The sequence below is a fragment of the Ambystoma mexicanum genome, chromosome 11 (assembly GCF_040938575.1).
Source record: "Ambystoma mexicanum isolate Mex_15411 chromosome 11, UKY_AmexF1_1, whole genome shotgun sequence".
Classification (NCBI taxonomy): Eukaryota; Metazoa; Chordata; class Amphibia; order Caudata; family Ambystomatidae; genus Ambystoma; species Ambystoma mexicanum.
Window position 1 is genome coordinate 41435224 of NC_090934.1, and position 22371 is coordinate 41457594.

A 22371-nucleotide genomic window follows, 5' to 3' on the forward strand; every position below is an offset into this window, starting at 1 on the left:
GAGGAAGCCACTTTACGACCCCCCCAATATAACATTTGCCTGAGCCCAGGACAAGGCTTTGTTCAACCTCCTGCAGGTGCCCCTCCGCTAATCTAATCAGAGAGGTGTCAACTCCTTTTGGTGGGGAAGCAGGATGGAGCTAGGCCTGGGAAGAGTGGCTGAGCAGGTTTCTCCTGTCGGGGGTAGTTGTCAGGCAGAATTCAGCTAAATGTCACTTTAGTTCCCAGTTTAAATCAAACTTACAATTTTTACATATACATTAAATAATTACTTCCTTCAAGTCATTTCAGAATATAGTTTTACATTGTGTCCACCTCTTAGCAAGTCTTTCCTTGGCCTGGTTTGTTTTCCTCTGTTCAGTTTTACACAAAAGTCTGGTGGTTTTAAAACGCCGGCTTTCTGATAGTGGTGAGTACCGGTATTGCATCCATTTTTGGGATCTGTCTTGAATTACTGCATTTCAATAGAGTGGTCTTTTGCTTGATAGTATAGAACCCTTGCTTAACATTGTTTTGATGGCATCCTTACAGTAGAGTGGTGATGTGGAACCCCCCACAAGAAGGTTGAATCTTTGGAGTGGTCTTGTGCCAACTGCGCAGTTCTCCTGGATTCTGGCGTGAATGTGGGCAGCGACAGCTCATCCCCACATCCACCCAGTCAATTGATTTAGTTTTTTCTGGGATAGAATAATGGGCGGCGACAGCTCATCCCCACATCTACCCAGTCTATTGATTCAACATGGGTCAAAACCCTTGACAGGATGTCACTCAGAGCTGTTTCTGACCTCCCCCACAGGTAGTTCCCCGTCAGTGGTTCTCCTTGTCTTTTCGCTCTCGACAGGCTGGTTGTGTTGTTCCGTTGATTGCTTCCTCCTATCTTCACTTACCTTTTCTTCCTTTTATTCCCATCGTCCATCTTAGGGAAGTTTTCCAGGTTGACGTGTTTTTGCGGTACTACCAAGGATGGTACGTTGATGTGTACCATAGTGCATACTCCATTCCACAACGGTGGCAAGCTGTGGTATACCTTTGCTCCGCAGGCCCAATAGTGATCCATCAGAACTGCTGTTCCAGCACCCCCCTCAGGAATCTTTATTGTTCTTTTGCAATCATCATTTTTTCAACATCTACTTCTCCGTCATGCTGATAACACAGTGTTGGTGCTGTGAGTGGAAGTATTGTTATTGGTTCTTCGTCCTTATCTAGCCATGTGACCAGTACTGCACTTCTTGTACATTCATTGTAACATTTGTTGTTCTCTTCTTGAACTGTCATCACCGATGACTTCGCCAAAGTCACCATTTTACTTCCTACATCTCCGTCCACCCACCGTTCTTTAGTGTATACCTTGCCATATATTAATATTAGTGGTCTTTCCCAGCATCCTGGTTCACCAGCAACTTCTTTTGCGTGCCATTCGCATGTTAGGTTGTTCAGTGTAACCTCTGTTGTGTCTCCTTTGTCGGTTCCATCCGTCATGTACTGGACCCCTTGCGTCAGCTGGCAGTAGTTGTCATACATTGGTAGTGTATCAGGCACTCCACTGATGTTGCAGATAGTTCAGTTGCCACAAATGTTCTTGATGCGCTCATGGCGTATGGGATCAACGAGCACACATAGCAGCTGTCCTTAGTTGTGCCTTTAACAATTTTGGACATGTGCTTGTACCACATATTGTTTGAGACGTGTATGTATCTACCCCATGTGTATCAATAGAAACACTACGTTTATCTCTCTTTATGTTGTCTTTCGTACTACTTGTACCACCTGACGCCGTACTCGTTGCAGCCATGGTAGGGGAGTTGTTAGTAGAGCGTGATGCGATAGCATAGGAAGCATGGTATGTCTGCCAGACAGTGGCAGTAATCAGACCAGTGGTAAAAATATTCCTAACATCTTTATTACAATTACTAATACCACTGGCATACCTTTCTTACCTCTGCTGCGGTCCTGCAACCACTTTACTTTTAGATGATATAGACGCCCGCCTGCAAATCTCTCAAAGTATGCGTTATTTTATTAGTATCTTCTAGTCAAGCCCTCCCTATCAAGTAATCGTTCAATGCCCATGCAAAAAGCTGTTCCCACGCTCTCCTTACCGTCCTATCTCTTAGGGCGGGTAATACTGCGTGGAGATGTGGAAAAGATTGAACTATTATCAAAAGATACGTGTTATAATACACACATATTCTTCTTTTCTTTAAGTGTTTTTTGCACTTCTTATAATGTAAACAAATTGGTGCGACAATGCTTCTGGGGTGTTGTCGTCCGCGGGCAGCATTTACCCCTGGGCAATGACGTATGCGTTAGTGACGTATATTCCCTTTTCTTCATATTACATATACAACAGTACTGTTCGGTACCTGCATGTGCGAGACAACAAAGAAGAGAGCATGAACGTGTCTACACAGTGTGGTGTATGTTGCAGATCGTTGGAAAATGTTCTTTATTAGGTGGTTGCTGGGGCGGGGTTTACTTTATGTGGGATCTCATGACCATAGGGTTGGCTCTGGGTCTTTGGTCGTTTATGTCCTTTGGGGGGTTTGGTGTCTGAGCTGTGCGTTGTTGTCGTCAGTTGTCGTTGCTGATGCGTTGGCCCTTTCGTTGATGAGAGGGGGGTCTGTGCTTTGTAGGGCTTGATGTCGTGGATGTGAGTCCATACGTTTTTCCCTTAATTTTAATAGCTCTAGGTGCTATTTTGTCCACCTCGCGGGGCCCTGTGAACTGTGGGTTATTCCATCTCCTGTTAAAGTTCCTTAGAAGGACCTGGTCCCCCTCTTTTACTGTCCACTGTGCAGTTTGTTCCTGTTCTTCGTTTGTTTCTCCTTGCTGGTTGTTCTTCGACCCGCCCCATGTCCGTTCAATCTGTTGAGAGATAAAAGCGACACTAGTAACCAGGGAAGAGACATATTCATACATTTCTTCACCAAAGACATTGTGTGCAGCATTGCAATCTGTTGTTGCTCTTGGTAGCGGTGTGAGTGGAAGTTGCATTTGGCGTCCGGTCAACACCTCGTGGGGTGTGAGGTGGTGGTCCGACCCTGGCCTATTTCTCAATTCAAACATGGCCAAGGGGAGGCAGTAAAGCCAACTCCTTTTGGTTGTTTGCTGAATTATTGCTATCTCTTCTTTTAGGACGCCGTTGAGGCGTTTGCAGACACCATTTGCTTGTGGGTGATACACGCATGCAAACTTATGCTTTATTACCAAGAGGGCAGTTATGTGTTGGAACATTTCGTTGGTAAAGTGTGGGCCATTGTCAGACCACAGCACTTCGCATACTCCCCACCTCGGGAACACCTCCCTTACCAGAATCTTTGCTGCTCTGAAGGCGTCTGCATGGGAGCATGGACCGGCCTCGATCCACCTAGAAAATGGGCATACTACTACAATCATGTATCTGTACCCTTGACATACATTGATCATTGTGTAGGTGCAGGAAAGGTCCTTCAGGCCAGGGTATAGTACCTTTGATCACCTGCAGCGTGTGACCAGCCGTAAATTGCTGGCATGTGAGACAATTGCTAATGAAGTTTGCAACGTGTGAGTTTAGCTCGGGACAGAACCATCCTTCCTTTATTCGTGCTGCAATCACTTCTTTTCCTGTGTGTGTGAGGTGGTGTAGTTGGGCCAATAGGGCCACGGGCATCACTACTTTGCCTGTATTATTGTCGCCATAATGAGTCTGTGGGGGACATTGTGCATTGTCTTTTGACCCATAGTTCCTTTTCTGCCATAGGTGCTGCTGCCTGTAGCTCCATTATTTGTGTTTCAGGGATGTGTGTGTACCCATCCTTCATCAACATCTGTCTTGCCCCCCCTATCTTTTTGTTTTTCTGGGAGGGTCCATGTCTCGCCAAAGTATGCAGCATATTTAGCATGTGCGTATGCTGTTTCATTACCTTTTGATATTGGATCATCCCCATTTGTGTGGGCCTGACATTTCACTAGAGCTACTTCTTAAGGGTCCTCAATTACTTCAGTTAGTTCAGCAAGTAGTAGAGCATGCTGCACCGGAGTGCCGTCAGCTCTTCTGAACCCTCTTCGTTGCCATTTTATTTACCCTGAGTGCACTGTTGATGTGACATGCGCTGTCAGAATATATTGTGACCCTTTTGTCATTGCTCTCTTGGAGGGCTAAAATCAGTGCTACTAGCTCTGCTGCTTGTGCTGAATAGTGTTGTGGTAGCTGGACGCATTTCACTGGAACGCAAGTCCAATCGTCCCTCAGTCGTACCACTGCTGCACCTTTTCTTCTCACCCCATCACTCTGGTCAATTGTTGAGAACCCATCTATGTACATTGTCTCTCCCCCTTCTAGGGCATTTTCCTCAACCTTCCTTGTGCTTGAGTAAATTTTGATGGCCTGTGTGCAGTCATGAGCACAATTGCCATCTTCCACTACCTCTGCTATAAACCGTGCTGGGATTATGTTACTACACCTCACAATTTTCAATTCAGGTCTGGGCAGTATTATTTCATAACCTGTTGCCCTTTGAGTGGTCAATGTGGATTTTGGTTTATTCAGTATTGCAAAAAGTGTGTGTTCCACGTACAGTGTGGTGGGGCACCCCATTGTTATTAAGGATGATTTTTCTACGGCAAATGCTGCTGCAGCCAGGCTCTGTTCGCACGGGAAGTGACCCATCATTACAGGATCCAAATGTCCACTGTAAAATGCTACTGGTTTATGTTCCATGCTTGTTTTTTGTGTCAGTACATCTTTCATCATTGCAGTATCAGTAGAATTGTTCTTCATAGTTCGGTGTGGCTGGTACTGGTGCAGTTTAGATGGCATTTTTCAATTCATTGAAAGCCTCTGTCATTTCTCCTGTCCATCCCAACTTCCTCTCCCCCTTCTGTGATTCTCTGAGGGCCTCAAGCAGTCGTCCTATGTATGAACTGTAGTCAAAAACCCATGCCCTGCAGTGGTTGCATAGGCCAAAAATTGCTGCAATTCTCTCACCGTCCTGCTGCAGTGTGTTCGTTATGGCTTGTGCCCTCTGTGGTGCAATGTTTCTTCCTTATTGTGAAAAATGCTGGCCTATGTAGAGCACTTGTTCTTGGCAGTACTGCAATTTCTCCTTGTCTAACTTGTATCCTTTCTCGGCTAACACTGTGAGCATTTTTACAGAGTCCCTCCTGCACTTCTCCTCTGTGGTGCTGCAGATGATGATTTCATCTATATACTGCAGCACCGTACTTTCCAAATCTATGTTTGCCAAATCCATTTGTATCACTCTGTTAAAGATGGATGGTGATTCACAGTACCCTTGTGGTAGTCTTGTGTGTTTTCATTTTGTATTGCGGTATGTGATACTTGTTAGGTCTTGTGAGTCGGGGTGTAGAGGTATTGAGAAGAAGGCGTTTTTGAGGTTAATCACAGTGAACCGTGATGCCTCTGCTGGTATTCCACACAGTATAGTGGCTGGGTTAGCCGCAATAGGGTATTCTGCTTCTACAATGTGGTTAAGGGGTCTTAAATCTTGGTTGAAATGCCAGGACCCTCCCTTTGCCTTACGCACAGGATACACTGCAGTGTTGCATGGGGACTCTGATGGTACCAGTATTCCTCTATTCACTAGGGCAGTTATTGTTTCATAGATCCCCTCATCTACCTCATTGGACAGTGGGTATTGTTTTACCTTAGGCAACATTGCCCCTTTTTTCAACTTTATCTTTACTCCTCCAATGCTTTTTATGCAACCTAAGTCATATGGACTAGTGGTCCATAGAGATGCTGGTACTGCTGCTAAATCATCCTCATAAAATGGCACTTCAGTAGGGGCAGGTGCCTCTAGTGCCATTGCCATCTTTTGCGCTATTTCTTTGTATGTCACTCTCAACCAAATGTCGACGCTCATCTCAAACACCATCCCCCCATCTCCGTTATCGTCCGAGAAAAGCTCTTCATCTGATACCCGTGTTAGTCGGCATCCTTCTGCTAATGCTATTACTGCTCTCCATGCCCTCCCCTCCCTATCCTGTGCATGAATTGCAATGTAGTCTGTGGCTGCCACAATACTCTCAATGCTCACTGATATCATGGCCCCTTCCTTTTCACTAGCCGGTGTTTCGCGTCTGAAAAGGTAAGGTGCTCGTCTCCTCCACACCTTTCCTGGTAGCCATGCTATTGCCATGTCTGTTCCATATTGGAAGATGTCTCCATCTGCTGGTTCTGCCCTCGCCACTGTTTTGCCACAATAAGCCTGCAGGATGTGGCGTGCTGCGAGCATGTTAATGCCTGGTGTGGAGCATACTATTCCTTTGTCAGTAAAGGAGATGGTCATGTTCATTTAGTCTGCTCATGTTGTCTCTCCCTAGTATGTTAACTGGTGATTGCTTTGAGTATAGCAGTGGGAGAGACATATCGTGATCTCCAACAGATAAGGAGATGTTATCAGTGAAGGGAACCAACCCTTGACCCCCAGAAAATCCTTGAGTGTGCATAGCTTCACCTGACAAGTTGAACTTTCCCTCCCTGATACAGGACCTAGTGGCCCCTGTGTCATCTAGGAAGGAAAATGTTTTGTCACCTATCGCCACCTGTATGCATGGTTCCTCCGCAGGGTTAGGTGTTACTGATAGGATGGGAAACATCAAAGACATCTGTGGGCTGTCCTATTGTGGGTATAGTGACTGTCCGTTCCCTGTGTAAGGTTTATGACCTAATATTGTCACCTTCCCCAGCTGTGTCTGTTGTATAGGTGTGTCAGTGGATGATATTGCGTTGTCCTGTATTTGTGTAAACTGCTGCACTGGTTGGACTTGTTGTGTTGTAACTGCCTGTTGTTGTGGTAGGTGGTGTACATGTGGTTGTTGTTGTGTGTATGTTTGAAGTTGTAGTTGTGGTTGTAGGGGTGCGTTTTTGGGGTTGCAGTGGTGCTTGTTGTTGTGGTAGTGTTCCCACCCCCTGTTGTGGCTGCTGTTGCTGGTAGAATTGTTGTTCCCTGTGATGCCCCTGCTGTCCTTGTTCTCCCCAGGCTGCTTGTGCCAGTCTCATTCTACAAGTGCGTGACATGTGTCCTACCAGCCCACATATCCAGTATGTTGGTGGTTCTCGTGCTTGCCATGGGTATCCCCCCGTGTTGTCTGAGTACCGCTGCTGTCCATATTGATTGTAACCCCGGAACCCTCCCCTTTGTTGAGGTGCCAGTGGGCCAAATCCTCTCCCTCTCATTTGTCCACCCCTCCCTCTGTAGTTGTTTGAGTATGCATTCCCCATGTGCATATAACCCCCTCCCAACTGTGCTGTGTATGGTGGGGGTGGTGGCATCTGTTGTGTCGTCATTTGTACTTGCTGTAGTGGTGCTGTCTGTTGTTGTGTGGTGTCTTGCGTTACTATGACCTGGGTGGGGGCTGTTATCAGTGCGCCCTCCATGGCATATTTGGATAGTTTCTTTTGAACCAATTTCGCTTCTTCTGCCTTTCTATCTTCCTTTTTTTGTTCATCTTTTCTTGCCACATCCTGCAGTGGTGTACTATTGTCAGCTGTATCTCTGGCCATGCCTTCGCTTCCATTCCCACTAGTTTCTTTGGGCCTCATTACACGGATGGCGCTAAGGGATTACCGGCACCGGTAAGGGCACCGGTGCCGGTAATCCCTTAGCGCCATACTACGAGGTCCCTCAGCGGGTCCCGTCCTTAACGTGTGGCCAGACCACACGTTAAGGAAGGGACCCGCTGAGGGACTTCAGGGCAAATAACGGTACAGCTAATAGCGGTACCATTATTTGCTCCTTCCCCATTCCCATTGAGCCCTATGGGGGCTCAAATGGGAACGGGGAAGGGCCTTGGTGAATGAGGAATTACCGCCCTGCCAACCTTGGAATGGGGCAGTAATTTCCCCAATCACCAAGGCGGAATCGGAAAAATACTGGCGTAAACCATGGCGCTAATAGCGCCATGGTAACCGTCGTCCGTGTAATGAGGCCCTTTAACAGTCTCTGCACTTGTTCCGGGAGCCCTTGCACCAGTATGTGATAAAAAATTGCTAGTGTTTGTCCCACGGTTCCCGCGTTTGCAGGCGCCACTTCTCCTGAATCTCCTAGATGTAATCAACAGGATCTTCATTTTCATGCATCTTGCGTTATTGCTCCTATGTCTCAGGTGTCTGGGTATTGGACACTCAATGCCTGCCATAGCGCGTGCCTACAGTTAGCAAATGGTGCTCCATCATGTGGCGTGTCGCTTATTGTTACCCCTGGAATCCCTCCCTCTTCCAAATGTCATCTGCAGCATCCCCCAGTATTGAAATTAGGATCCCTTCACATCACCCACCTCTAACCTTTGTCCCGCAGTGTGTTTTTCCATTTCATATATCCACTTCCCAGCTCCTCCACTCAGAGATGGAAGTCTGCATTTGATATTTTCTTTGTCTGCTTGTTTCCATGGGACATATTGTGGTTTAGATCCCCCTCTCTCTAGGAGTGGCATTAAATTGTACTCCCTCACCTCCCCCAGAGTCCGTCTGTGTGGGGGTATGTCAATGTATTCGTTGTCTTTTTCCATATTAGATAACTCTTTGATACTGTCAATATTACAGTATGTTACTCTATCACTTCCTATGTTCTTGTTCCCCCTTCTGTTACCTTCCTGCCCCATCCTGTGTATGTCAACTCGCTCTTCCAGTCTACGCCCCGGGATCTCCCTAAGTCTGTTAACATATGGCGTGTGTAGTGCAGGTGGTGTCAGTGGCCATGGTGTTTTTCTGTTCATTTGCCTATTTTTCATTCCTTCTATGTTTTGCTCTCCCCGTGTCCCACATTCCCAAGATGACCCACAGTCAGTGCGTGTTATGTATAATTTGCCTAGACCTTCCCTATTTCCATCACTTCGCCCTCCGCACGATCCTTCTTCCTCCTCGCTGCAGAATCCGTCTTGAAATGTCAATCCCCAGTCTGTGAGTTTCCCCCCACACTGTAACTATCTTTAGATCTATAAAGTCTATGTCCATGTACTCACCTCCCTTCTCCGCGGCCCCTTGTGTTGATATTGTCGCAACTTCCTTATCCTGACACGTATACTTTTTTGCCCCATGTTCCTCCCTCCTCACTCCTCTTTCTTCATTCTTTTTCCTTACTACCTAACCACCTATTTCCGCTCGTGCTCTGCAAAGTTCATCCATTACCGCGTCGCTCACCTTTCCTAATATCTTTTTCTCCTCTTCCTTGCTCCCCCATATTCCGCCCTCCCTTTTCATTATGCTTTCTATAAACTTCCCTTCTTCATATTTTCGTGCGCTTTCTGATACAATTTTCTTCTTCCACAGTCCCATTTCCCTGTCATTCTCTTCTTGCTCCTCCTCCTTCCTTCTCATCGCCTGTTGTTCGATGCGTGCCACTCTTTCCGCTATCGCCCTTATGCACGCTTCTTCCTTTTTCCTTTTTTCTTCCTCTTGTTCCTTCACTTTCACCTTCTCTTCCTTATTTGCTTTCTTTTCTTCCTTTCTTTCCCGCGCTTCCTGCTCGAACTGTCTGATCAGTGCGCTCCGTACTTCCCTTAATTCTGCCAGCCTTTCCTCCAACATCTCTTCCTCATCCTGTGACATTTGTCCTTCCTCCTTTTTACTTACCCCGTGCCCTGTCTGTAGGTAGTCCATCTCTTCCTTACTTATCTGTCTCTTTGCTTCTTCCTCTTCCCCTGTTAGCGTCCCTCTGAGCTTCAGAAGCACCTGTGCTGCTATCCATTCGTCTGGTCCTACGTTTGCTAAATCTCCCACCCCCACCCCTTCTGGTAGCTATCTGTTTGCACGTATGGTGGTGGGCTGTATGCAGGGTTGGAATATCCCTCGGCGGCCGTTAGTTGTGATCGGGCAGCTTCTCTCAGCTCTGTTACTGGATACAACCCCCCTTCCTCCTTCTTCACTTTTTTAACTATCAGTGTTTCCTCTGCACCTTCCTTTTTTCTCCAGCATGGGGTCTGGCATGGATTCACATGCTCATGAATATTCCCCGTCGTCAGGCCGGGAATCCTCGGTAAAGAAAAAAATCAGTATCAGTTTTGTTTCTGATCTGTCTTTCTTAGTAGTAACCAATCACAGATCTCTGGGTCATACTGCCTCCAGCCAATGACTGCCCTCTACCTAAGCCCCTCCCCTGGCAGCCATCCTCAGATTTTTACCGCACGTTCAAGTGTTGGGAGTCCTCGTGTTTTAGCTCTCGAGCTTTTGCTGCATTTTCGCGCTTTTTCAGGAGATTTTTTTCATTTTTTCGGTTAATCGAGCCTCAAGCTCCACCGTTTCTACATCCGATAACGGGGACCTGTTTCGGAATTCTTCTACGCCCCTCAAGGGTGAAGTTTTCATTGAGTTACGCTTCTTGGAGGATTCCAGAAGATCTGTGGCCTACCTCAACGGACTTGGCCCAGGACAAGGGAAGCTCGACGCCCGGATCCAAGCTGCTCAGGAGCTGCCCAGGCCTGTGGCCAGGAAGGAGAATCACGTCCCTCAACTGCTGTTGGAAGTAAGGGCGATGCTCAAGAAGGGTGCCATCAAGCTCGTCCCCAAGAGGCTCCGGGGTATACTCAAGATACTTCCTCGTCAGAAAGAAGATAGGCGGTTGGCGCCCCATCCTGGACCTGCGTTGGTTGAACAGGTACATCAAGGCATAGAAATTCAGGATGGTCACCCTCCAGCACGTGCTGAGACAGCTGGAGGAGGGCGAATTCCTATCATCACTGGACCTGGAGGATGCTTACTTCCACATCCCCATTCTAAAAGGACACAGAAAGTTCCTCAGATTCGTAGTCCAGGGGCGTCACTACCAATTCAGAGCCCTGCCGTTCGGATTAAAGTCGGCACCCAGGGTGTTCACCAAGTGCCTCGCACCTGTGGCGGCGCAGCTGTGCCTGCAAGGGATCCACGTCTACCCCTACCTGGACGACTGGCTAATCCGTGCAAGGTCAAGAGAACTCGCCGTCGAACACACAGCGAGGACCGTCCGCCTGCTCACGGAGCTGGGATTCGCAATCAACTACCCCAAATCCCATCTGGTCCCGTCGCAGGTGACACTGTTTCTGGGAGCGAATCTCAATACAGTGAAGCGACTGGCATCTTCGTCGGAAGAAAGGACGAAAGCCATTTTGGGCAAGGTGCAGCGCCTGTTAGCCACGGATGTGGCCAGAGTGAGGTCCATCAAGTCCCTCCTCGGGATGATGTCCTCATGCATCTACCTTGTGCCCCTTTGCAGACTTCGGATGCATCCGCTACAAGAGTTCCTCGACGCTCGCTGGATTCAAGTGGCGGGCAGCTTCGAAGACAGGATCCCGCTCGACGAGGAGTTCCGTCGGGCGATTCTATGGTGGGGTGCCCGTGCGCACCTCGCGGCATGCATGGACTTTCAGGCCCCGGCGTATCAGGAGACAGGAACGACGGACGCCTCCCTGGAGTGATGGGGGGCCCACACCGGAGATCTCCACGCAAGAGGCCTCTGGCTCCCGGAGAAGAGGTCTCTTCACATCAACATCCCAGAGCTACGAGCCGTGTTCTGGGCGCTCAAATTGTTCCTTCCGTCCATCAAGGACAAAGTGGTGAGGATCTTCACCGACAACTCCACCACGATGTTCTACATCCGGAAGCAGGGAGGCACCAGATCCCCAGCCCTATCCAAGGAGGCCCAGGATCTGTGGCGCTGGGCCGTCGCCTAGGGGATGTTTCTGGTTCCCTTCCACCTGGCAGGAATAAAAAAACACCATCGCCGACTCACTCAGGAGGAAGCTGCGCTCGTGCCACGAGTGGGAACTACACCAGGACCAGGTGGATCGGCTCTTTCAACGGTGGGGCAAACCCCAGATCGACCAGTTCACGACGGCGACGAACTCCAAGTGCCAGAGGTTCGCCAGCAGGTTCGCACAACCGAGGAGCATGGGCGATGCTTTCTTGTTCCCTTGGGACGGCCTGTTCCTGTACGCGTTCCCTCCGTTGCCGTTGCTGCTCCGGCTCATCAACCAGCCCAAGGGGTCCAGGTGCAGGATGATCCTCGTCGCACCGGCGTGACCGAGACAGATCTGGTTCCCCGACCTTCTGGACTTGTCAGCGTCCCCACCTATCAAGCTGGCGACGGACGCAGATCTTCTCTCCAGAGAAGGAGGCGCCATTCTCCATCACGACCCGGAGTCGCTGAACTTGCAGGCTTGGCTCCTGCAGCACTAGAGTTTGTAGGGTACGACATCCCGGCCGACTGCAGAGAGTTTCTTGCAAAGGCCAGGTCGTCCTCAACTCTCAAGTGCTACGGACATAAATGGAAGAGGTTCTCTGTCTGGTGCCGTGCACAGAAGATTAACCCTCTGCGGATTACGGCCCCTCAAGTATTGCCGTATCTACTGTCGCTGGCCAAAGCTGGACTGGCTCACGCCTCCATCAAGATACATCTGGCTGCCATTTCCCGATACACCAGAACTACAGGACGGGCGTCCTTATGGTCTCATCGCCTGGTGAAGGAATTTATGAAGGGGCTATTCCGATCATTCCCGCTGGTGATGGCCCCAGCCCCGGCGTGGGAGCTCAACGTGGTGCTGAACAGGCTCATGGGGGCCCCATTCGAGCCTATGCATTCGTCGCCGTTGAAGTTCCTGTCTTGGAAGACAGAATTTCTTGTGGCCATCACCTCCGCACGACTAATTCCAAGTGCCAGAGGTTCGCCAGCAGGTTTCCCCAGCCGAGGAGCATGGGCGATGCGTTCTCGTTCCCCTAGGACGGCCTATTTCTTTTTGCGTTCCCTCCGCTGCCGTTGCTGCTCCGGCTCATCAACCAGCTCAAGAGGTCCCGGTGCAGGATGATCCTCTTCGCACCGGCGTGGCCGAGACAGATCTGGTTCCCGGACCTTCTGGACTTGTCAATGTCCACACCAGTCAAGATGCCGACGGACGCAGACCACCTCTCCAGAGAAGGAGGCGCCATTCTTCACCACAACCCGGAGTCGCTGAGCTTGCAGGCCTGGCTCCTGCAGCACTAGAGTTTGGAGGGTACGACATCCCGGCCGACTGCAGAGAGTTTCTTGCAAAGGCCAGGTCGTCCTCAACTCTCAAGTGCTACGGACATAAATGGAAGAGGTCCTCTGTCTGGTGCCGTGCACAGAAGAATAACCCTCTGCGGATTACGGCCCCTCAAGTACTGCCGTACCCACTGTCGCTGGCCAAAGCTGGACTGGCTCACGCCTCCTTCAAAATACATCTGGCTGCAATCTCCCGATATACCAGGACTACGGGACGGGCGTCCTTGTGGTCTCATCGCCTGGTGAAAGAATTCATGAAGGGACTATTCCGATCATTCCCACCGGTGAAGGCTCCTGCCCCGGCGTGGGAGCTTAATGTGGTGCTGACCAGGCTCATGGGGGGGTCCCATTCGAGCCTATGCATTCGGCGCCTTTGAAGTTCCTGTCATGGAAGACAGCTTTCCTCGTGGCCATCACTTCCGCACGACGAGTGGGAGAGATCCAGGCCCTATCTTGCAAGCCTCCATACTTGACTTTTCATGACACAAGGGTGGTGCTGAGGATGCACCCCTCCTTTATGCCCAAGGTGCCGTCGGACTTCCACCTCAACGAGCCCTTGGTGTTGCCAGTTTTCTTCCCGTCGCCTTCATCTCCGGCCGAGAGGACTTTGCACTCGCTGGATGTGGCTTGAGCGCTGAAGTTCTACGTGGACCGCACGAAGAGTTTTCGGAAGACATCACAGCTTTTTGTGAACTTTGGACCTGTGAATCAAGGGAAGGCTCTCTCAAAGGCTTCCATTTCCAGATGGCTCTCCAGCTGCATCATGCACTGTCATCGGTTGGCAAACCAACCGCTGCCCGGCCGTCCGAGAGCCCATTCGACCAGAGCGATCGCTGCTACCACGGCGTTCCTGTCTGGTGTGCCCCTGCTGGACATCTGCAGGGCTGCTACGTGGAGGTCGACGCCCACCGTCACAAGATTCTACTGTGTCGATCGGGACTCCAGGAGGAGTCCAGGGACGGCCAAGTAGTGCTGCGCAACCTGTTCGCTTAAGGTGAGCCTGGTGAGGAGGTAAGAGATGCTTAATGTTGAGTTGTTGTATTGCTTAATGTTGAGCTAGTTGCCACCGCACGTGGTTGTGCATGTGTATACTGCTATGTATTCTTATATTCATGAGCATGTGAATCCATGCCAGACCCCATGCTGGAGAAGGAACAAGTTACTTACCTGTAACTGTTGTTCTCCAGCATGGGTCTGGCATGGATTCAAATGCGAACCCTCCCTCCTTCCCCTCTGCGGCTCTTCACTTGGTCATACTGCCACTTTACGTGCTACCAAATCTGAGGATGGCTGCCAGGGGAGGGGCTTAGGTAGAGGGCAGTCATTGGCTGGGGGCAGTATGACCCAGAGATCAGTGATTGGTTACTACTAAGAAAGACAGATCAGAAACGAAACTGATACTGATTTTTTTCTTTACCGAGAATTCCCGGCCTGACGACGGGGAATATTCATGAGCATGTGAATCCATGCCAGACCCATGCTGGAGAACACCAGTTACAGGTAAGTAACTTGTTCCTTACCTCTGAAACTGCGAACAATCCTTCTGACTCTTCCTCACTTTCTTCAGTTTTGGGTGGGTTTTTTGGCGCTGTACACCCGCCCCCTCCTTTCACCTTCTCCTCCTTTACCTCTTTCTCCTCCTTTACCTTTTTCTCCTTCTTTACCCCCTGCATTGTGAACATCCCTTGTGCTCCTGGTGCACACCCCTGGAACATCTTCCAGAGATCGAAAATGTCTAAATGACTCGCTAGCTTCTTCCCCTTGTATGTATTATGTAGATATGCCAGCAGAGAGTGTTGCGTACACATATCAAAGCTGCCGTTGGGCAGCCAGTGTACCCTTAGCTTGTTGTCCGTTCCTTGTGTCCACTCAGTGCTATACCTTACTATTTTCTCTCTGTGCGGTGTTAATGTCGCGCAGATGTGTTGAAGTGGTGTGGTTAAAGCGCTTGCTCTGAGCCCTAATCCCGCCCCTATCCAATAGTATGTGGACATGTTACAATTTTGCTCTTTTCAATATCACCCTTTTACCTGGCCACGTAAGTTGGGGACTTCAGACTGTCTGCTGTAAAGAAAAACAATCTTTTTATTACAATGCTTTTACTGTTCTTTTTTTTCAATGTTCAATTATGGCCCCCTTCAGCCGTGGGGCACAAAGCCCCCTGCGGCTGCGTGCCCTGTGTGGCGTGCTTTTGAGCTGCCCCACCTTCCTGTGCTGCCGGTACTTGGCACACCTTCATGCTTTTGAGCTGCCCCACCTTCCTGTGCTGCCGGTACTTGGCACACCTTCAATTTAGCCCCTCCTCCTCCCCCGTCCTCACTGCCTGCGCAGTTTTATACTTCCTTACCCCCTCCCGTCTGTCGCACCGCCCTCTGGTGCAACCCCCCTTTTCGAGCGCGGGCCGGCATTCTCTGTGCACGGCCGCCTCTCTCCCTTTGCCCCTCCCTTACCGCGTTTCCTTGCCTCGATCACCCCTGGATGAAAACAAGATGATTGTTGTGTCCTATACAAGCCCTATGGGTGAAGTCACCAACCGCTACACGATATTACCGGTACGTACAATTACAGAACCAATGAACGTGCGATATCTTTGACACTCTTATTCTCCGTAAACCCCACAGCTGTCTTCCCACCGCGTGTAGAGTGGAGTATTCAACAATCAATTAACTATTACAATCGGGCTGCGCACGCTGCGTCGCCTCGCGTGTGATACGCCCCCTCTCTAGGGGAGCTTAACCAGCCAATTATCTTCCACACTTGGGAAACAATCTGGCTACCTCCTGCGGGAATACGCCATCTACTCACCGAGCTAAAACACTCAACTAGTAGGAATCCTCATCTATTCATTGATCTACAACTACAAATTCATAGGAAAACAACACCTCCCTTATACAGGTGTACGCGATCTAGATCAATCAGTGCGACCCGTCAGTCATACGTGGGTGCTTGAAGCCCCACCCAATCCGCTCTGTGACACTATAGGGGACGCCTTCGTGCCTGGCCCGCTACACCTCACACATCTATCGCCGCTTATTAGTTAAAATCTTTTTCAACACACTATAACAACCGCCCGCAGCCCTCTTTACAATTCCTCCCCCCTCCCACACAACATTACTTTGCTGGTTGCGTCATACTCACATCAAGTCCTCACTTGCCGGTTCCGCTCGACCTGCGGGCACCCCTCTCAATCACCTTGCCGCCTCCCCTCGTCTGGACCACGTCTGGACACTCGCCAACCGCGAGCGGGATACTACTCAAGTCGGCTCCTGACGGCCAATCTCCAGATTGCGCTGTCCGGTCGTCTCGCAGTTCTGCGATGGTCCTGTAGTCCTCAAAAGGGGGCAACGGCAGAGGTGGCGGTCTTGTCGTGGTTGCCCTTAATTTAAGCAGATCTCAAACAGATATCAGCAGTGCCTCCAACTTGTCGGAGTGATTACCTGGGGGCCGGCAGGTCCGTCCGCGGACCTCTGGATATGGGGAGGCCCCAACTCCTCCCACGTCCCAAAAGGAGTATGAGGCACACACAAGAGCAAGGTTTGTACTGCTGTTTATTACAGAAACAAGCAGGGACGAACTCTCAGACCATATGCATCCGGGAGGCTCTCATTATCAGTGAGCTCGCAGGCCCTTTTTACCATTGTATGACGCGCTACGTGCGTCACCTGGGAGAACTATCCCCAAAACCTAGCGCCACTTCGGGTTGGCTCCCCGATTGGTAAGATCAGAATAGTTACATATAGGAAAGAGGGTTATTGGGTGAAGAAGGGTCAGGTGGTACGCTTGGGCCATCCCTAACAATGCTACAACAAATTTGTTACAAGGGTGATTGGCTAGACTATAGTGTCATGATGCACCCCTCGCACTCTGATTGGTTCATCCACAAGCCCCCAAGTCTGGGACCATCGTTGTTCCCAGCTCGTGGTGTAGTGTGCATGTCTTTTCCATCGCTGTAGGTGTCCAATTTGTAACTTTATTGTTGCAGACTGTGTCCCAGACCTGAGACCCCAGCGCTTTTCTGTCCCATGGGCTTGGCATCGTATCAGGTTGGCTTGGCCACGTGTGGTGAGACCGTGGCTGGATCAGAATTATGAGCGTTTAATTTGTATTTCAGCTCTGAGGAGCTTTTAGCAGTGGCAGATGTAACCTTGGCGCAGGGAGCGTGGCATGTAGATTGCAACATCACGACCTTGGCTGTGGGCTCTCGTTGGGGCTCGGTCTACGTGATCAGCGCTTTGCAGTTTTGTCTGAGAAGCTTCTGCCTGGGGACTCTTGCTTTGTGGCCTACCTTGGCCTAGCTTCTGGGTGGCGGTACATAATCCATATTATGGGGGTCGCGAGGGGCGCCAAGTGTTATATGCATTAGTAGATATATAGGGTGGCGTCTTCATGATGTTAAGTGGCGAGAAAGTGTCTGCAAGCATATACACAAGCTCTTCAGGCATCTTGCGTTTCTGCGGTGCTGTAGGTGGCCTATGTGGAAAATAACAACGATGCATGTCTGTGGGTATATACGGTCCTCTGTGTCATAGCACTGGGTATGTTCTTCGTGTAGGTTGGTGTGTGGGTGACCGATGTGCATGGTGGCACGTGTGTTCTTTTTCTGTTGGCTATGTCGTCATGGCATCTCTAACGATGATGGCGTTTTGTGGTTACTGTCTAATCGAATTGGTCCATAAGGTTGATGTCAGTTCCGCCTGAGGTTTCTGCACGTGGTTTCATTAACGGGCAGGCTCCCTGACTGTGTGGGGCGTGGCTACAGTGGATCTTGATGTCTGGTGCGGAAGTGAGCGGGTCGAATTCCTCTCGCGGTGGGTGCTTGGGCCGTGACGCCCTACGCCATGGTTTAGATGAGAATGGTGGGAGGGGATTCTCCCATTTTCCCTCTTCAGAGTATTTTCTCATTAATGAAACTTCTTTCTTGTTCAAGTGCTAAGGTGGCTTTTGTCATTCCAGAAAGACTTTTTACACCAATAGGGATCAATGGCTGCCCATTTCCCATGTGTATTTCAGAAAGTGTTGTAATATGCTTTCTGTGGTTACCTCAGGGCTAACATTCTGTTTGCACTTCTCTTCCTTTAAGTAAAAGCGCAAAGTATTTTCATCTATCTCTGTTTGCCATTTTCTTTTAGGATCCAAATACATTTCCATGGATTGCTTTTCATTTTCACTTTGCATTTCACCCTGACACATCAGGATGACAGTGACACTAGGCACACAGCCATTTTGAAAGTACACCTCCACTGCATCATCTGATTTAGCCACAGTATGGCATTCTTTTATACTGTTGTTTTGTGACCTCACTTTTTTAGGCCTCAATGGTTTTTTAGCTAGAGACCATAAAACCCAGTTAACCCCATCAATGAGAGACGACAACCTCTTCAGGCAATCTGTTCCCATCAAAAGGGGATTTCACTGAGAGATTTGATCAATACTTCCAGTCTCAACCCGTTTTCCTATCTTCATGTCAATGTCAGCGACACCTTCGATAGGTATCTCCTCACCATTGAAATTATGTACTGGGCCTTCATTTTGTCTCACTTCGATATGATTCTGCAGCGATCTCCCTTCATTGACAATTTTCACCAGTTCTCTGGACATAATCGTGGTCTCCGCACCTGTGTCAATCATGGCAAATGCATCACACTTCTCTTCCACAGTAATAGGAGTATAATACCTGTCCTAAACTTCTTCCAGTACACACAAAAAGTGTGAATTTCTGCTGATTTCAGGACACACCTTTCTCAGGCCATTTTCTTTTTTTGCCAAGCACAGAGGCAAACGAAAGGATATATTTCCCTCCCTTTTGCCTATTTCAATTTGGGAATTTTTGTCTATTTTTCCATGTTCAGAAGCCATCTGCAGTGTACCCACTCTCCGCCCCTCTGATCAGGAACCATAAGCGTTCACACTGCAGTTTTTTTATTGCAAAACCTCACAAAGATCATGTGGTAGTTTGTCATTTTCTGGCTCAGTACACCTATTTGTATTTTGGATTGTCCCTGTTTTTTTGGCCTCTTGGAATATGTGTGGCTCAAAGTACTCTTCAAGTGCCCGGCCTGTACCCTCCTTTTGAGCACTCACTTTTTCTGTCTGCATTTCATCAGTATTTTAACTAACAAGGGAAGATGTTTCTACAATCAACCCTACCTCTTTACCAGGTGTTTTATCATGGCATGCAATGTCTTTTTTGACTCTGTCTCTCTGCTCTTTTGGAATTTCTTGTTTATTTTCTCCTTTAATTTTCGCACGCTTCGATAGTCTGGTTCAACTCCAAATTAAACCAGACCCCCTTTTTGTGTGGGTGTGTACTATTTATTTCACTTCCATTGGTGGGTATTTTCATGTTTAAATCAACAAACAATTCAGGACCGTTAGACATAACTGGTACTTGGGATTCTGTACTTTTATCATTGCAGGGGCTTTTACATAGTGACTTATTTTCAGAGCGTACAAGTTCACTCCTTTGACATTCTGCACACTCGCTTTATGGCTACTATTGAACTGCACAGAGTTTTCCTATTTGCACAGACAACATTTTAACTTGGGCCTCAAGGCATTGAAATGTGTCAATTTCCCTGGAATCTTCTTTTTGTGGCCTAGGCCCGGTACTGGTTACTTTCACCCTGGTTGAATCTGTTCTGGTATCTCTCAGGAGATTGATTTCTAATTGAGTTGTTTCTGAACTCTTGATTCATGGGAGGTGGGGAGTGCGGTGTGACCATTCTTTGGTTGTGATCCACTGGTGGGGTGACTGATTATAATGGCGCGGGGTATAGTTCATGTTTTGTTTTTCATTTTGTGGGAATTGTTCTCTATACTGATTTCCATTTTCAATGAACCGATCCACATATTGTGGTCTGTCTTGATTGCCATATACCATAGTATTGGGGTCAAATCTACTTTGTGCCCCCGCGTCTGGTATCGACTATTGTCTCTTTGATTAGGACTAATGTGATTTTCTCTATTGCTCGGATCATGTGACTGAAGCATCAGTGTTTGGGATGGCATCCTCTGTGGCGCACCCCTTTGATCAGGTGTCATATTATTCCTGAACTGGGCTTGGGCTGATTTATGTGGCATTTTTGGTGTGGAGTCTTTAGATTTTGATTTTGCCTCTTTAACTCTAGCTCCCTCTTCACTCTGACAATATATGACCTAATATAGTTTAGTTTCTTGTTCTACAATCCACTCTGGCAATTTCTCACGATCATATTTGCAAATTAACTGTGATATGTCTTTTTGTAAGCCATTAAAATAGGCAGTTTTAAACTCAGCAGAGTTAGGGCTGAAAGATACATCAAAGCAGTAGAATGCTCTTTTTAATTCTTGGAGAAACTGGCAAGGTGACACATTTGGCTTTGCTGTCATGGAATATGCTGCCTTTTTTGCATCCTGCAACGACTGGTTTGGTGAGAAGTGATGTCTAACCTCTTTTGCAAATTCTGCCCTTGACATATTTTCTTGCTCATTTAGGCCCCTGATAATGCTAGCAGTAGCTGCACCAGGAGTTAGGTGAAAGTACTGTCTATATTGTTCCCTGGGTGTTTGAAGAGCTTTAAATATATCATGTACTGTTTCTAAGTGATTCTATATGCAGCAATCACCTCCCTTTTTGAACGGTTTAATCAAGGCCTTGATCGATTTAATTATTTTGATAGGACTGCTTGCCGCTATATTTGGTGTTGCATTATTCAGTTGTTCATTCCTTTTCTCAGGTGGACAGGATTGGCGGTAACCATCGGCGGGTGAGTCAAACCCCCCAAATGTGTTACACCCAGGCTTAGCCAGCGGTGTAGAAGTCGGGCTAACCTCAATCCCATTGAATGTGGTGCCTTGTTATTTTTCCTGAGATTTGTTATTACCTATTTGCTGCTCCATATCTTTGCACTTTTTATGAAGTCGGTGTGCTTCCTGACAAAGGTAAGAATTCTCATCACCCATCTTATTAATCACATCCTGCATTTCACTTATCTGCATTTGGCACTGATTAAATTCTCTGTTCTTGTCATTTTCCCGCAGAATTTTGGCAATTTCTTGTTCAATGGCCTGAAACTCCTCTTCCCTTTCCACGTTGTCTTTTTGGAGTGTTTGCATCTCCTAAATGGTGTCCTCTTTATCTTGTCTGATGACACTTACCACCCTTTTTAGTTGTTTCAGCTCCTGCTCACTATCCCCAAACTGTCTCTTCCTCATTTAGATTGCATCTTTCTATTATATGACTCCAATTCCAATGTTAACTTCTTTTCCTGCTTACGTGCCTCCTCTGAATTAATCTGTATTCTGTTAATGATCTCAGCGTCATCCTCCTGTTAAAGACTGGTTTAATAGAAACCAGATCTTGGCACAGAGCCTTATTAAGCAGTCTTTTGTCTGCATCTCTAAACAATCTTAAGAGGCAGACGTGGATTATGCTGCCGCCTTCTTCAAAATTATTTAATGGTTCTTTCTGCACTTCCCCACAAATGCGGTCACGCCAAAGGACGGAATTGGCTCCTGACCACACGCCATGCGCAAATAAGTTTGCCTCCAGGTATTTCACCAGTTCAGAAAATGTGGCCTCTATTTGAGACATAATGGTACAGTGTGCAGCGCTACACTACTCTCACAGGATTCATTCCCTTTAAATGCACCAATGGCAGTGTGAAACACACTTGCCACGCCCAGTAACTGCTATACAGTCTGTTCCCACGGGGCCAACGCACCAAATTATGTTGGGGTTTTTGTCATAGAGCTATTACCTAACTTGGGCAGTATTTTAGTATCATGGTAAATTGGTGGTAATTTAGTATGGCGGTACAACAGTGGTGAGTATATTTATAGTACTGCCCTATATGATGAGATAAACTCTTCCCCTTTTGTATTTGATTCTGTTTTACGGTTGACTGTAAGTACAATTTACCAGACCTTACACATTTAGTAGGAATAAAATATTACCACATGTTGTGCTGATTACTTATATACGACATCAGCCTACCATACTTAACGGTCCTGTTCAGCCTCCAGCATGCACAGCTGAACACACTCACACAGGTATCATAAATTTCAAGCTTGCTCTTCTGGTTCCCCAACTTTTATTTGTACTCAACCACCACCAGTAAATATTTTACCACTGTGTGGTATAAGCGCTGAGACACTTCCTTATTACCTCACCCTTTTTAAAAAATAAACACCAGAGACACAATAAAACAATCCCACCGCTTTTGTTTTCTTGGTGCGATTATTTTCTTTTATGCATGTATCATTTTAAAATAGATTTTGCAATACATATGTTACACAATCTAGACTTTTGTAGAAAATACATAAACCAGCTCGTACACAATGAGAACATATCTTTTTTTCTTACCAAAACTTGGAACACGATGAGATTACAAAATGCGCTT

At 47.9% G+C, this 22371-nt stretch overlaps 1 protein-coding gene across 2 annotated transcripts in view; it reads left to right on the forward strand.

Annotated features, from left to right (window-relative positions):
- SPOCD1 (SPOC domain containing 1) overlaps nt 1-22371 on the forward strand; it is a 948037-nt gene that overhangs the window by 519958 nt on the left and 405708 nt on the right. The window contains exon 9 of one of the 2 annotated variants that reach the window (XM_069622501.1): nt 20707-20736. The exons of the other annotated variant lie outside the window; for it this stretch is intronic. Coding sequence (XP_069478602.1) covers nt 20707-20736 — 30 coding nt within the window. The remainder of the gene's footprint in view (nt 1-20706; nt 20737-22371) is intronic. 2 annotated transcript variants of the gene reach the window in all.